Source organism: Brachyistius frenatus, unplaced genomic scaffold (genome assembly GCF_029030835.1).
Source record: "Brachyistius frenatus isolate BFR_SWC_R1_liver_20210118 unplaced genomic scaffold, ASM2903083v1 Contig_153, whole genome shotgun sequence".
Lineage (NCBI taxonomy): Eukaryota > Metazoa > Chordata > Actinopteri > Embiotocidae > Brachyistius > Brachyistius frenatus.
In genome coordinates this window covers 740,252-754,183 of record NW_027210752.1, presented here as the reverse complement: position 1 = coordinate 754,183, position 13,932 = coordinate 740,252, and the positions used below count along the sequence as shown (strand labels likewise).

Below are 13,932 nucleotides of genomic sequence, written 5' to 3'. Positions count from 1 at the left end.
CATACATATGCTTCTCACATCAAAGACAGACATGTGAGAGGAAAGAAGAGGAGGGTTCGATCGGGGCACGGAGGAGAGGAAGAGGAGAGTGATGTGGGTCTGGACAGATGAAGAGAAAGACATTTACATTGTGCTGTAAGACTAAAAAGGAAACAGTGCATCAAGACTTTAAGTCCTATTTAGAAAGTTACAATGTCTTCGAGCCTTCAAGCTCCTTAAATCAAAGCTGGTGAGAGCAACTGATAAAAATAAAAGAGATCCCATCGGCCAGTGCTGTCATTAATACGAGAGCTGATACTGAACAGCAGCAAGTGTAGTAGCGACTTGCTACTCTAAAATGAAGATGTTACACAATTTCTTGGTGCTGAATTAGAGTAGTGTTCATCAGGTGGACACAAGTACAACACTGAATGGATAGTAATGTGTGTCTGTTTCTGTTTGATAGTTAAGTATAGAAAACTGTCTCCTAACATCACATCACAAATACCAGTGCTGCTTGAAAATGCCTTTACATAAGAACTAACAAGAATAAGAAGTTATTTTGTTGTTTTTCCTCCTCCATCAGGGAAAAAACTGAAAGAAACAAGGTAAAACATAAATTATGGAGCGCTTGACTTCATTATATTTGGGCCATAATGGATCAAACAGTTGCTACGTTTGAAATCACTCATCACGAATTGGGCCTCTTGATATATAAAGTATCTTTAACTTTTTTCTGGCGATCCCTGTTGTAGTGAGCCAACAAATTTAGAATGACACTGCGATACTAAATGACCACATGTGCTTCCTTCCTGTCCCTGCAGGCAAATGATGGAGCAGCAGCAGCAGATGCAGGCACACATGGAGCGGGAGCGACGGACCTCCAACTCAGGTACTCACATGAAAAGTATATGTAGTAAAATGTTTCTCTCAGGCACTAAAAGTAGTTTGTATTGTCATCCAAGTACATCTGATTAAAAAAAAAATACTCCTACAAGTATAATTTTAGGGTCATATTGTGTAAGACTTTCTTTCACTTGCCCTCCAGGTTCTCCTTTCCAAGGCCACCCTGCTGTGCTCTCCGTGGCCCCACCAGTCATACCTCCACCGGTGATCATGGGTGGCCCTCCTCCCCCTCCACCACCGCCGGGCCCGCCGCCGCCCTCAGCGGGAGCACCCCAACCTCCTCTCCCTCCTCCGCTGCCCATTGGCGGAGGGAGCCACACCGACGAACCCCCTGCAGCAACGGGTCTCGCCGCCATGATCGCCGGAGCCAAACTGCGTCGTGTCCAAAGAGTGAGGCACCAATTTGTGCTCATGGCTTTGATGTTTTGATGAAATGTCTCTAAGTCTCGCAGGATATAAGTGGATTATCTCCTCCGATCCTGACTGACGTACATGCTGATGTTTACTGTTTGTATGAATCAGAAAATAACAAGTAGCTCTGGACTCTCCTCTCCTCAGCCTGAGGACAGCTCTTCAAGCGCCAAAAATGAAGCCAACCGAACAAGTGGGGGGAGTGGAGGACTGATGGAGGAGATGAACGCTCTGCTGGCACGAAGGTCAGAGCAACGACCTGAAACCAACACAGTCATTTTACATCGACATCCTGCAGCCACATTAGACACAGATGGTCACTTAAGTCTTTAATCAGGATGTGTATAATCATCACATTTTTTTAAATATTGATATGCATTTTTGTGGATTGAGATAAAATTATTGTTCTAATTTGAGGCTTCTTCTTTCCCCCAGAAGGAAAGCAGCCTCAGAGAAGCCTGAGGACAGCCAAAATGTAAGTGAATGGAAAACAAAAGCCACTTTGATTTAAGGTGATAATTTATAGTGATGATTTATTTGGGGATCAGGATAAGTTGACAGTGATTACATGAGCATGATAATGATCATTGTTACCATTTGCTTGATGAAGGAAACAGAGAGGAACTTTGTTGAAGTCACAATGATTAGTGAATTGATGAGAAAGCACAAAGTAGTCAGATTAAAGAAGCCTGTTTAATGAAAGGGAGACAAGTAAATGGAAAATATTTGACTTCAAACTGCAGTGTGCATAATGAGGATGATGATACTAATGATTGTAGTAGTATTAGTGATGCTTATTGATTCCTTTTTGTTTCCATAGGACGACCCAAATTGTCCATCACCCAGCACCCGGGGTGGACAAAACGCCACAGGTGAGGAAACTAAAGCAACTACAACATGTTACAAACACACAAAATGTTTATTTATATATTATTTAATGCGTGGGTCTCTTAGTCTCAGAGAAGTCAGCCTTATTTAGCCATATCTTTCCTTGTTTTTCCAAGTCAAAACCACTACTAACTGTGATGTAAATAAGAATGCATGTTCTATACAGAAGCATTTTGTGTCTCAGTCTCTGCACTTTTGTCCATCTGGACATCAACTCTGTAAATGTAATTATATACCTGCTGGTTATTTCATCTCGTGCTGTTCCTCTGTCATCTAGATGGTGCGAAGAAGCCGTGGGACCGAGCTAACTCTGCAGACAGGTCAATGGTTTCGAGGTGAGAGCTGGCAGCTCCACAGCTCACTGAATGTGTCTATGAAGCAGAACAATAGCAGGCAGTGTGATAGAGAATGATTTTTCTTTTTGTCATGCAGGGTACGACCTGCGGGGAGTGGGAGCGAAACAGACTCTTTAGACCTCGATAGAATGAAACAGGTACGAAAACCCACCGAGTTAACTTCATACAAGCACAAAGGCACAACTTGAAATTAGCACCAGGTGAAATGTAGACTGTATGCTTTTTGATTTTGGCATGTGGATGATAAAATAGCTGTTTCCTGCTCTGAACCTGTGAACAGACATTTCTAATATAAATAATAATATGTGTTGTATTATGAACACTTGTGTTATTTATTTCTTTGTGCTTCAAAAGGAAATCCTGGACGAGGTGTTCCGTGAATTGCACAAAGTGAAGGATGAAATCATCGATGGTACGTTTAATTTTCTCTGGAAACACCGAAGAGAGTTTATCAATCAACATTCAGGGAGCTGTCTCTCCCCTAATTTATGATAATGAATATCTAATTGGGAAATCTATCCAGTGGGATTGTGGGAGTTTGGTAGTTATGTACAGTTGTGACCACTAGGTTGCACTAGATCCCCAGAACATTAAACATGAGCATTTAATACATCAGCCTGAAAGAGAAATCAGCATTTTCAGAAAAACAGATGATGTGTTAAATCATACAAGTAAGAACAATGTAAATATTGTTGAGCAATTATTCCACTTTATCTCAATATTATTATGTGCTCCACAAACATCATAACATATTCATCCCACTGTCCACCCAGGGAAGCAGTTGTGTCACCTTTTGTACAAAATCATGAATAACTTCAAACGTCAAATTGATAGTTCAAGTCTGATAAAAACCACCTTTTTAATGATGATGTCATCTTCAATCCTAATTACCTGCAAATATCACATTGTAGCCACAGTAACACATGTACTAGACACATATAAATAATTACAATATTTGAATGAATATTAAATTAGACTGCAACACATCTCTTTATACAACAATATAAGAAAAATAGTACTATGTTGTAAAATAATACTAAAATCAAATAAATGATTATTACAGCGACTATGATGACATATATTAAACAAATATTTATATAATTTTGTGACAAAAAATGATGGTAATTACAAAATAAACCTGATAATTAAATTAATTACAACTGTCAATTTACCTGAGCGATAAATGTGACATATTTTGAGCGATTACAGTGAATACTTGTAGTAATTACATTGTTTACAGATAGTAAAATATGCTAAAATAGCTCATAATGTATACATTTGCATTATATTTTTTTTAAATGAATGCTTCATGTTGTCCTTGTGTCTTTTTGTTCCTGGAACGCTCTTTATATTTTCTGTAACCTGTTTAATGAATTTAGGGTAATAGGTTGTGAGATGATGTCATCAATCTAACATGTATAATTAACCTAACTTTCTTTCACACATTTCTCTCTCCTTACAGCCATTAGACATGAACTCAGTCGAATTAGCACGACATAATCTCTCAGAGCTTCTCCCACACATGAACCACCTTTTGAACCATTGCCCTCTGCAGCAGCTGCTGCGGCCCTGAGGAGGAGGAGGAGGAGGTGGAAGAGGAGGAGGAGGAGGAGGAAAAGGAGGAAGAGGAGGAGGAAGAGGAGGAGAAGTCAGGAACGGAGGCCCAAACTGTGACATCTATTCATCCTGTTCAGCCGTGGCGTTGAAGCAACGCGGCAACGTTGCTGTGACACCTCAGACATGTCTGTGTAACATTTGATTTGTTTGTTTCGAGGGAGAGACGTGAACGGGGCACCCTCTCACACTGATTACTCTGATTTTGTAACATTTTTGTCTGTTTGTAAGCCCAGTTCTCCCCTCTGTTCTTAGCCCAAAGGAAAATGGATAAAATTCTTATGATTTTATTTATTTTGCTTTTTCACAAGTTTGTTTAAAACTTTTTATTATTATTATTACTATCATTTTCATTATTATTACTATCATTCTTATGATTGTCAATGTAATGTTAATATGAATAGTGGTAGAGTAGTTGGTGCAATGGTAATAATGAGGAAATGATAATGAGAGTATGATAGTAATGATAATGTCGATAATATTATTGGACATCATTTTATGACAGCTTTTTGCATTTTATATTGGTTGCTTTCATTTGATTTTGTTTGAGATACATTTGCAAGCACATACATTTTTTTTTCTCAACATGTGACCTGAAACATTTTTTAAAAGTTTTTTATCCTTTTCACCAATACAGTAACATGTGGAACCACGGCAGAGAAACATAGGCTTCGACCTGAAACCAAGGGTGGAATAAACTTCTTTGGATATTACAACCTTATAAACTAAAAAAAAAAATTATAAATAATACACCAGAGTATTTGTGATCATGTTGTTAATAAAATGTTTATTGGCTGCAAGGATATGGTGAAGTATTGTTCATTTTATTCTCTCCTTTTATGACAGAGTGCTTCCTGGTTTGACGACAACAACAAAAAGAAACACACTACATTTAAAATGAATTCAAATAAAACTGTGAACAATGTCTTGGATAAATGAGGTCGTCTCTTTACTTTTGTGATCGTTTGGAATTATTTTTGATGCCTGTCTGGTGCTTTTGTCTGTCCAAAAATATTTCTTTTCTTCTTTTTTTTTGTTATTAAATAGATGCCATAAATTACAGCTGGTGCAGCACAGAGACGTGTGAAACATCTGAGCTCTGTCTGTTCAGCCTTCCTGTGTTTTAAAAATGTTGCAAAAAAGACCGCAGATGTGAAATTTGTTGTGATTTGGTTCTAACACCAACAGCAGCCGCTTTCAGCAGCAAATATGTTTATAAAAGAAGATTTTATTTAAAGATTGAAATGAGTTTTCATTTTTTCATACAAAAACTAAATTTGAAAAATGCAGTTGTGTAATTGTTTCTACAACTTTCCATGTCTATATTATGTTTAGGTTGAATAAAACTCTGCAGGTTTCAATATTGATATACATGAACTCCTAATAGATTGTATCATGACCTGTATAAAGCCCCAGACCTTTTTTGGCTGTAACAAAAAAAAAAAGAGCAACTCATAGGGGTGCTGCTCACAATTATTGATATAACTTCAGAGTGCATAAATGGCAGCCGATGCAAAAAACAAAACAAAAAATGCTGCACCACTGCTTTCTATGCAGCTCATATGGGCACACTGTGATCTCACAGCAGGTGTTTTACCATCAGAAGCTCAAATTCTCAGAGAGCAGAGCAGCAGTAGGTTTTTTTTCTTTAATTTACCTCCTGTATACGTCTTCGGCCTGCATAACTACATACATAGTCCGTTTTGATCATGATTATGTAGATGCTGTGATGCAGCATGGGGGCAGTATTAATTTATCTCCACTGCATGCTTTGAGCTCAAAGTTTTCCAAGTGAAAATCCTCACAAATTAAAATTATTTTTTGTATAAGAAAAAAGAAAAGCAGGTTTCCAGTTGTGCTGAACGCGCAATAAAGTAGACGACACACCAAAACCAATATCAATCGATCAAGGTCAATAAGCAATTTATCAAAGGTCACTATGATACTTGAAGTATCAAAATTAAATGTAGTCTAAACAACACTCTGCACTAAATGCTCCCTGACAGTGTTTTACACTTATAGGCTATGATGTTTTGGATTAATATTACAGGTCACAGTAATGTGCAAAATAGTGATGAATGAAAAACTGTAATCTTAAAAGCAGCCTAAGTTGTATATCAAATAGAAATACTCAAGTAAAGTACAAATACCTCAAATTTGTACTTCAGTAGAGTACTTGAGTAAATCTACTGTTACATTCCTCCACTGGTGCTTTTGGGACAAACATGCTTAAGCGTCACGTCCGCAAAGTTTTGGGAACCTCCCTGGAACCCCCAGCAGTACTGTTCTCATTGGGTTCACTGAAGTCTCGCGATGTTTCGATATGACGGAGCATAGTGGCGACGAGAACTGCCGTGGGACGGAGTGGAGAGAGTTGTTATCGAAGAAGGGGGGAAGCGGCAAGAGGCAGGAGCAGAGCAGGGGGTGTGTGCGTGTTGTTTGTGAGGTCCAAAAAGGAGCGCACAACACGGCGTGAATGAAACAGGCAAGCTGGCGGATTTCAATATGGCATCCGGAGATACGCTGTACATCGAGACAGACGGCTCGGAGATGCCGGCCGAGATCGTGGAGCTCCACGAGATAGAGGTGGAGACGATACCGGTGGAGACCATCGAGACCACGGTGGTCGGCGGGGATGACGACGACGACGACGAAGACGATGAAGACGACGACGAAGACGACGACGACGACGACGGGCAGCCCATGATCGCGCTCCAGCCGCTGGTCACGGACGACCCCAACTCGATCCACCACCACCACCACCACCACCACCAGGAGGTGATCCTGGTCCAGACCCGGGAGGAGGTGGTCGGCGGGGATGACTCGGACCTGCACACGGACGGCGGCGGGTTCGAGGACCAGATCCTCATCCCGGTGCCCGCTCCCGGAGCGGAGGACGAGTACATCGAGCAGACTTTAGTGACCGTGGCCGGGAAGAGCTCAGTGGGTCGGGTGAAGCGAGGCGGAGGAGGCGGCGGCGGCGGCGGCAAGAAAGCGGGCAAAAAGAGCTATTTAAGCGGTTCGGAGGCCGGAGGACGAAAATGGGAACAGAAGCAAGTGCAAATAAAGACACTGGAGGGAGAGTTCTCTGTTACAATGTGGGCATCGGGTAAGTAACGTGAGCACAGCCTCGTCTCTGCTCTGTTGTTAGCCGTTGCATGAGGCCTCATTTCCAGGGCGTTGTCCTGCTGCACCAGACTAGTTCCTGGAGTTGTCCGTCGCACCGCCACGAAAAGCGACCTACAAGTCAAGTTTTCGACTCAAAACCCCGCTGCGGCACGCCGAAATGTTTTTGTTTTGAAGGGAGGCCATGTTTTAGGTGTTGCTGGGCGCCGCCATATTCCCCGAGACTAGTAAGTATGGCGGCGGCCCCGAAAAAATGGCGATAGTCGCGGCCAGGCAGAGATGGCGGCGGCGCGTGTGGGGGGGGGAGGAGGAGGAGGGGGAGAGAGGGGGAGTCACACAGCCGGGTTTGGGATACTCGCAGGCCGCAGGAGTGTGGCGCACTCGCTGAACAATATCAGCTTAATACCGCGCCGTAAAGCGTGCGAAAGTTTAAAGAAAAGCGTGAAATTTGGAGCGAGGTCGTTAATTAGCCCCCTTAAAAAAATATATAATAATAATAATAATAATTTCGCGGTTAGCTCGCGCTGCTGCCGTTGCTATTTTAGCCAGACAGCCCCTCGCGCCTGCCATCCGGCGAACTCCCCGCGCGCGGTGAGACTGCGCGGCGCGCGCGGGGACTAAATATTGACCTAGTGTGACGATCCGTCGGTTACTATTGGACAGACTCGTACGGTGACCGTGTGTTGTGAGGCCCGTCGGTTGTGTTTCACAGCTGGTTTATCTTGTCAGTGGTTCGTGTCGGAGCGACGGCGCAGCTCCGGCTCTATTTTTAGTGCTCTCTGCTGGTTGGTAGGCGGTAAAGACGAACTGAACACGTGAACGCCTCAATCAAACGAATTCACGCCTTTTTCCTGTCTTCACGATGAGTTTCACGTTCATGAAATGAGATTAATTGTCAGCAAGTTTAAATTCTTATTTTGTTATTTCTGCTATTATAGAACAAGCATTAGTTTTTGTTTTTTTTTGTTTTTGTTCTTAACTGATAATATGCTTGTTTGTCTTTTTGTTGTTGTTGTTGTTGTTATCCAGGTTATTTGTATAGCGTAGTATTTAATGTATGCCTGCAAATAATGATTATTTAATTTTGGAAGACACCAGAATTTTTGCATTTTAAAACAACATTAATGGACAATCAAAGGTGATTCAACCAGATTTACATGGACAGTTATTTTTGAATCAAATTGATAAATTTTCTCCCTTTTTTTTTTTTTTTTTTTTAAACTTACTTGAGTGCGGATTACAAGTAAAGGGTTTGCATTTGTGCAAATTATCACTTCCCTTTTAAATATGTGGAAACACTACTTTTGTCCTCATGTGATTTCTCAAATTCTGCAACAGTGATGTGACTCCTAATATAACCTGAGAGCCAGATGTTCTCAGCCTCCCGAGGCTTGCAGCCAAGGGTGACACCAATATGTTATCGGTTCAGTCTCTGTAATGTTTTTCTAGATGACAATAAAGACATTGACCATGAGTCGGTGGTGGAGGAGCAGATCGTCGGGGAGAACTCCCCTCCAGACTACTCGGAGTACATGACGGGGAAGAAGCTGCCCCCTGGTGGCATCCCGGGGATCGACCTCTCAGACCCCAAACAGCTGGCTGAGTTTGCCAGGTGAGTGCGTGTGTTTTGTTGTTTCTACCTGTCCACATAGTTATGATAATGATGATGCCAGAAAATACTGCTGCTGCTAATCAGATATTCTGTTGCTTAAATCTGAAAGGTCAAAAGCGGGCATATGAAACTTTGGTTTGCCGATGTGTTTTTATGTTTGGTCGTATGGTCGAATAATATGTGTTGTGAATTCATGGTGGGATAGTCTTAACGCTGTGTTCAATAAATAATTACAATTAGAAAAAAAGGTTTTACTAAATAATGAGAATGAATGATTGAATATGGTAAAAAAAAAAAAAGTTAAATTGAAATTTAGATAAAGTATAAAACTTCAAGTAATTTCACCATAAATTGGAAGAATAAGAAATATTATATTTAAAAGAAACCATCTGTGTTATTAAAGGGTCTAAGAAAGGTTTCTGTGGACCTTTATTAGATTGTTTATTGATGTAAAATGATGAATAATTCATTATAAAATGTGACCCTGAAGAGTCTTGTCGTGTTTTGGGGGTCCTGTTCTGCAAAACTTCCAGGCTTACAGATATTTTCATTGTGTCGTATCCGCCCAGTTATTTTGTCGAAGCATGAATCTTCACAATTTTATTTTATTACGATCGACCTGTCAACGATTTGATTGCACCATCCACCTCAAAATACAGCTTATTTTCTATAGTTGGTTTACAGATGGTCCCTAAACGTCTCACACGCTGACAATCGGTAGACGGTACAATGGACTAATGTCCCCTAAACGGCAGATGGTGGCTGTAGCTGCAGCCGCGTCTCACAGCGAAGCCTCCGGTCTCTTCTTAGTTTTTCTGATCTAATAGTTATTTCATCTTTTTCTTTTAAATGTACGAAAATGTCTAGTTGAACTGCGTGTTCTGTCAAACCAGGTAAATCTTATACATCGATATCAACCAGGGAATTGTTTTACATCTTTGCAAAGAAAGACTTGAGCTATCATTGAAACTGTTTCAGATGAATGATTCATCTCTGGGGGTGTTATTTAATGCAGATCAGCTGAATGTAGGACAGGCTTATTTTATGGCGAGGTCACAGGGTTACTATTATTATACCTACTACTTCCGCTTTTAATATCTTCTCACAATCTGTTTGCCATATTTCCCTTTCCTGTTTGCATGTGCCATCTGGAGGTGAAATGTCAAGTAGAGGTGGTTAACAGACATGTTTTCGATTCACCGAAGAATTCTACATTTCAAGCAGATAAAACAGGAACTTGAATGAAAGGAATGTCTGAGAAACCACAAATCGTGTCCCTCCTTTTTTTTTTTGAAAACAGAATGAAGCCCAGGAAAGTCAAAGAGGACGATGCTCCCCGGACGATAGCCTGCCCTCATAAAGTGAGTCTGATGATGGCGTCCCGCACAGGAAGCGTGTCGGCATTTTGGCAAAATTGAGTTCACGGCTCCTGACAGGTTTAATAGTCTTACACATTGGTGCTGTGCGAGTACTTGAAAATCTCACATAAAGGTTATTTAAAAGCAAAGATAAGACTTGAGCGTATTGATTTTTTTTTATGTCCGTACAAGAAAAATCAGGCCTTATCTGACCTTGCTAATGTAAATGGTTTTCTTGGCTCCATGAGCGGTCTGCTCTCCGAGTGCGAGGCACAGTACTGAGAAAAAGCTGCGAACACTTGACACTTTACATTCCTATACACGGAAAACAAAGCCCCCACGTACAACCCCGTGGCACTGACAACCTTGCAGCAAAGAACCATACATTATTTATATGTCTGTGTTGTTTGTCAAGTCTGTGCTGTGCTTTCTTCGGTCCCCAGGGCTGCACAAAGATGTTCAGGGATAACTCGGCCATGAGGAAGCATCTCCACACCCACGGGCCCCGCGTGCACGTCTGCGCCGAGTGCGGCAAGGCCTTTGTTGAGAGCTCCAAGCTCAAACGCCACCAACTCGTTCACACGGGGGAGAAACCCTTCCAGGTAAGACTCTGGACTCGCGTCACACTCGACCACACGGACTCGACACTATTTGAAGTCAAATTCACGCGAAGGAGAACGAGATAATAAGGTGATTCTCCATCGTGGGGCTCAGAAGTTCTCACACACCGAGTACCGAATTTCAGTAAAACTTTGTCTTTGCTGGATAAATCAGAGGCCTCCAGTCCAACTGGCTGCGGAGATTTTGAGCCTTCGTAGGATCTCCAACTTTAGGAATGTTTTCATGATTCTCATTTGAATTTACTTGATCTGTTTTAATGAATTATTCTGTATAACTATTCAGTCCCTCCAGGATTTTTTTGTTTTGTGTTGTGTTAATGTTGCAATCAAAAATACTAGATTTTTCTCTCTTTTCTCAAAAATTGCAGTGCAATTTGTGAAGTCTTATGTTTTTTTTTTTCTGTATAAATGCAGGCATCGGCAAAAATTTCTAATCGTGGAAAAATACTTCTTTTTTTACGACTACCTTTAAAGAACCATGGACTGAAAGTTACACACAAAAAAAAAAAGTAACAGCTTTATAAAATAGTCTTTGATACAGAATAGGTAGGCTGCATCTGTAGAAAAGAGTGCTTTAAATACTTACAAAATAATGTTAATTTAACGCCTACTGTGCACAAAAACAAAATGCAATCTGTCAACTGGAACGGTGTAAAAACTAAAATTAGCAATTTCACACATACTGTCGGATTAAACTGATGCAGGGAAGGACCGATAAGAGGAAAGGTTGAAGAGCCTCGCTGACGATGGAAGTGGAGCTATTTTTGTTGATGAAGCTTTGTTTGGAAATACTTTGCCGTGATACTTCTTAAATACCTCTTTTTGCCTGCAGAGCTGCTAATGAGTGCTTTCAATGTGTAGTAGTAGTAGTAGTAGTAGTAACAGTAGAAGAAGAGGGAACTTGGCAAATTATCAAGCTCCTGCAGAAATACCACCGATATGCTGTAAGTCGCTTTGGATAAAAGCGTCAGCTAAATGAAATGTAGTGTAAATTGCGAGTATTTGTTGTTTTTCCATTAATTATTGCAATCGCAAGAACAGGTTTTCCTGGAGGGACTGACTAATGACATATTTCAATCAAAAAATATATATATTTGGGCTAATACTTTGACGTCAGATGTGTCGCACTGTGATTGATCATGGTGAAGACTGACCGCCCTGCTCCTCTCCTCCCTCCCTCCCAGTGTACCTTCGAAGGCTGCGGGAAAAGGTTTTCTCTGGACTTCAACCTGCGCACACACGTGCGGATCCACACTGGAGACCGACCCTACGTCTGCCCTTTTGACGGCTGCAATAAGAAATTCGCTCAGTCGACCAACCTCAAGTCTCACATTCTCACACACGCCAAAGCCAAAAATAACCAATGAGAACCCATCCGCCTGCGTCAAGTCACACGGACGAAAAAACAACAACAACAACAACAGCAGCAGCGAGAGAATTCGAGCGGCACACGTGAAACTTCTTTTGAAGGCGGAATGAAAAGCTTGAGACTTATTGATTTATATAGAAAAAAAATTGACAGATGAAAAGACTTAAAACACTGAAACCCAGCTGGTTTTCCTGAGCCCCCTTTTTTCTGCTGTCATATTGGATGAGGAACGCGGTGACTATTCCCCAAAGCCCCCGGCCGACAGTCCCTTTGTTTCTCCAGTGGCACTCAGCTGCCAGAAGATGGAACTCGTGGACAAACATCAGAGACTTATTTTTACCAGAGTGATCAGAGAAGCAGCGGTCTTTAGTATTTTTATGTTGTCGCATTGCTTTTATTTCCCTCAAGTGTGCATATTGTACACTTGACTCAGGCTATGTTTAGTAAACTTGTGATAATTTCTTTCCCTCACCTGCATTATGAGATCGTACAAAAAGAGGCCTCAGCCTTGTTTGACCTGGTTCACATGTGTGAGAAGTTTAAAAACAGCTGTATGTTTGCATTTCCACACCTTCCTTGGTTGTATTTTTCTCTAACCACAACAATAACCTTGTATACTTGTATTGTATGGCTGTATTAAAATTAAGTAGACATAGATAGAGGTGTGATTTAAAAGTGTTAACCAATTAAACTTTTAGTCATGAGTTGCTTTATATTTTCTATGAGCTGTCTTTCCACAGATGAATGAGTAATAGTTACTCAGAGCCTGTCACAGTTGAAGTATCTGAAGTGTACATTGAATTGACTGCAAGACCATCACTTTCTTTGTTAGAATGTAATGTACAGACGTCAACCATTAACTTCCTTTCGTTGATATTTACACCCATGTATCTCAACTGCCCACAATAAAACGGGTCATTCCAACTCTGTCGAACTACACAACACGTTCTTACCAAGTGAATCTCTGAGTGACTGGTGAGATCATTTTAGACAAAGTCCTTTAGGTGCACTTCAGTGGTTGTCAAATTTAAATCATGTCAAATTCAGGGTTCCCACGATCATGAAACGACTGGAAAAGTTTAAAAAAAAAAAAAAGTAAAAAAAATCCAGGCCTGGAAATGGTTTGGAATTAACAGAATTGATTTGGAAAAGTTATGAATAGGCGCTGCTTTTTGGTTGAGGTTTAAAATGTTCATAAAAAGTCCACAGCCTGTTTAACATTCAGCAAAAATCCCTTTTTTGAACCTTGAGCTTCACAGGCTGCGTGACCGCAGCGGAAGACCTCGCTGGGTCTGCTTGCGCTCGAATCTCTACGCAGGGACTGGTTGTGTTACTGTCCGTCAACTAGTCCTGAACCTGAACCCTGCCACAAGATCACGGGTGTTCTGCCCGGGTATGCGGGTTCTTCTTCAAATAACAAAAATATAGCCTCGGTAAGACGGGTCAAATATTATGAAAAAGTTACGGGGAAGTTTTTAAAAATCGATTGGTAGAAATGTGGGAACCCGTTTTATTAGAGCGATGAATCGACTAACTGCAGTGTAATGTGATTGTTATCAAAGGCTCCCTCATGTTTGTAGGAAGCCTTTGATAACATTTGACCAATTAAGCATGAAGATCAACATATTTAAAACTTGCTGAGGGAAGTAACATAATTTTTAATGCAGGACATCCTTTTCACTGCGTCCATGTT

The 13,932-nt window shown here is 41.0% G+C and overlaps 2 protein-coding genes across 5 annotated transcripts in view; both read left to right on the top strand.

Annotated features, from left to right (window-relative positions):
- evlb (Enah/Vasp-like b) overlaps positions 1-5,079 on the top strand; it is a 46,683-nt gene extending 41,604 nt beyond the window's left edge. For 2 of the 3 annotated variants that reach the window (XM_069716201.1, XM_069716199.1), the window contains exons 5-13: positions 804-871; positions 1,028-1,275; positions 1,444-1,541; positions 1,732-1,771; positions 2,117-2,168; positions 2,462-2,519; positions 2,617-2,677; positions 2,895-2,952; positions 4,003-5,079. In XM_069716201.1, coding sequence (XP_069572302.1) covers positions 804-871; positions 1,028-1,275; positions 1,444-1,541; positions 1,732-1,771; positions 2,117-2,168; positions 2,462-2,519; positions 2,617-2,677; positions 2,895-2,952; positions 4,003-4,040 — 721 coding nt within the window. In that variant the 3' untranslated portion in view covers positions 4,041-5,079. The remainder of the gene's footprint in view (positions 1-803; positions 872-1,027; positions 1,276-1,443; positions 1,542-1,731; positions 1,772-2,116; positions 2,169-2,461; positions 2,520-2,616; positions 2,678-2,894; positions 2,953-4,002) is intronic. The other variant, XM_069716200.1, reaches the window with a different exon arrangement.
- A 1,343-nt stretch (positions 5,080-6,422) lies between these two features.
- Positions 6,423-13,163, top strand: yy1b (YY1 transcription factor b). 2 transcript variants are annotated; one of them, XM_069716203.1, is made up of 5 exons: positions 6,423-7,263; positions 8,730-8,892; positions 10,193-10,253; positions 10,694-10,852; positions 12,055-13,163. In XM_069716203.1, exons 1-5 carry the CDS (start codon positions 6,660-6,662, stop codon positions 12,235-12,237), a joined length of 1,170 nt encoding a protein of 389 aa, XP_069572304.1. In that variant the 5' UTR covers positions 6,423-6,659; the 3' UTR covers positions 12,238-13,163. The 2 variants fall into 2 exon arrangements, with proteins under 2 accessions (XP_069572304.1, XP_069572305.1); XM_069716204.1 differs by having other exon boundaries at positions 6,426-7,263; positions 8,742-8,892.
- Positions 13,164-13,932: the final 769 nt, after the last annotated feature.

What these genes read in the sequence shown, in the direction of transcription:
- yy1b (XM_069716203.1), top strand. Translation starts at nt 6,660, where the DNA reads ATGGCATCCGGAGATACGCTGTACATCGAGACAGACGGCTCGGAGATG. An exon ending in CAGCTGGCTGAGTTTGCCAG is followed by an intron (nt 8,893 to 10,192) that starts GTGAGTGCGTGT and finishes TTTTGAAAACAG; the next exon opens with AATGAAGCCCAGGAAAGTCA. An exon ending in CGATAGCCTGCCCTCATAAA is followed by an intron (nt 10,254 to 10,693) that starts GTGAGTCTGATG and finishes TTCGGTCCCCAG; the next exon opens with GGCTGCACAAAGATGTTCAG.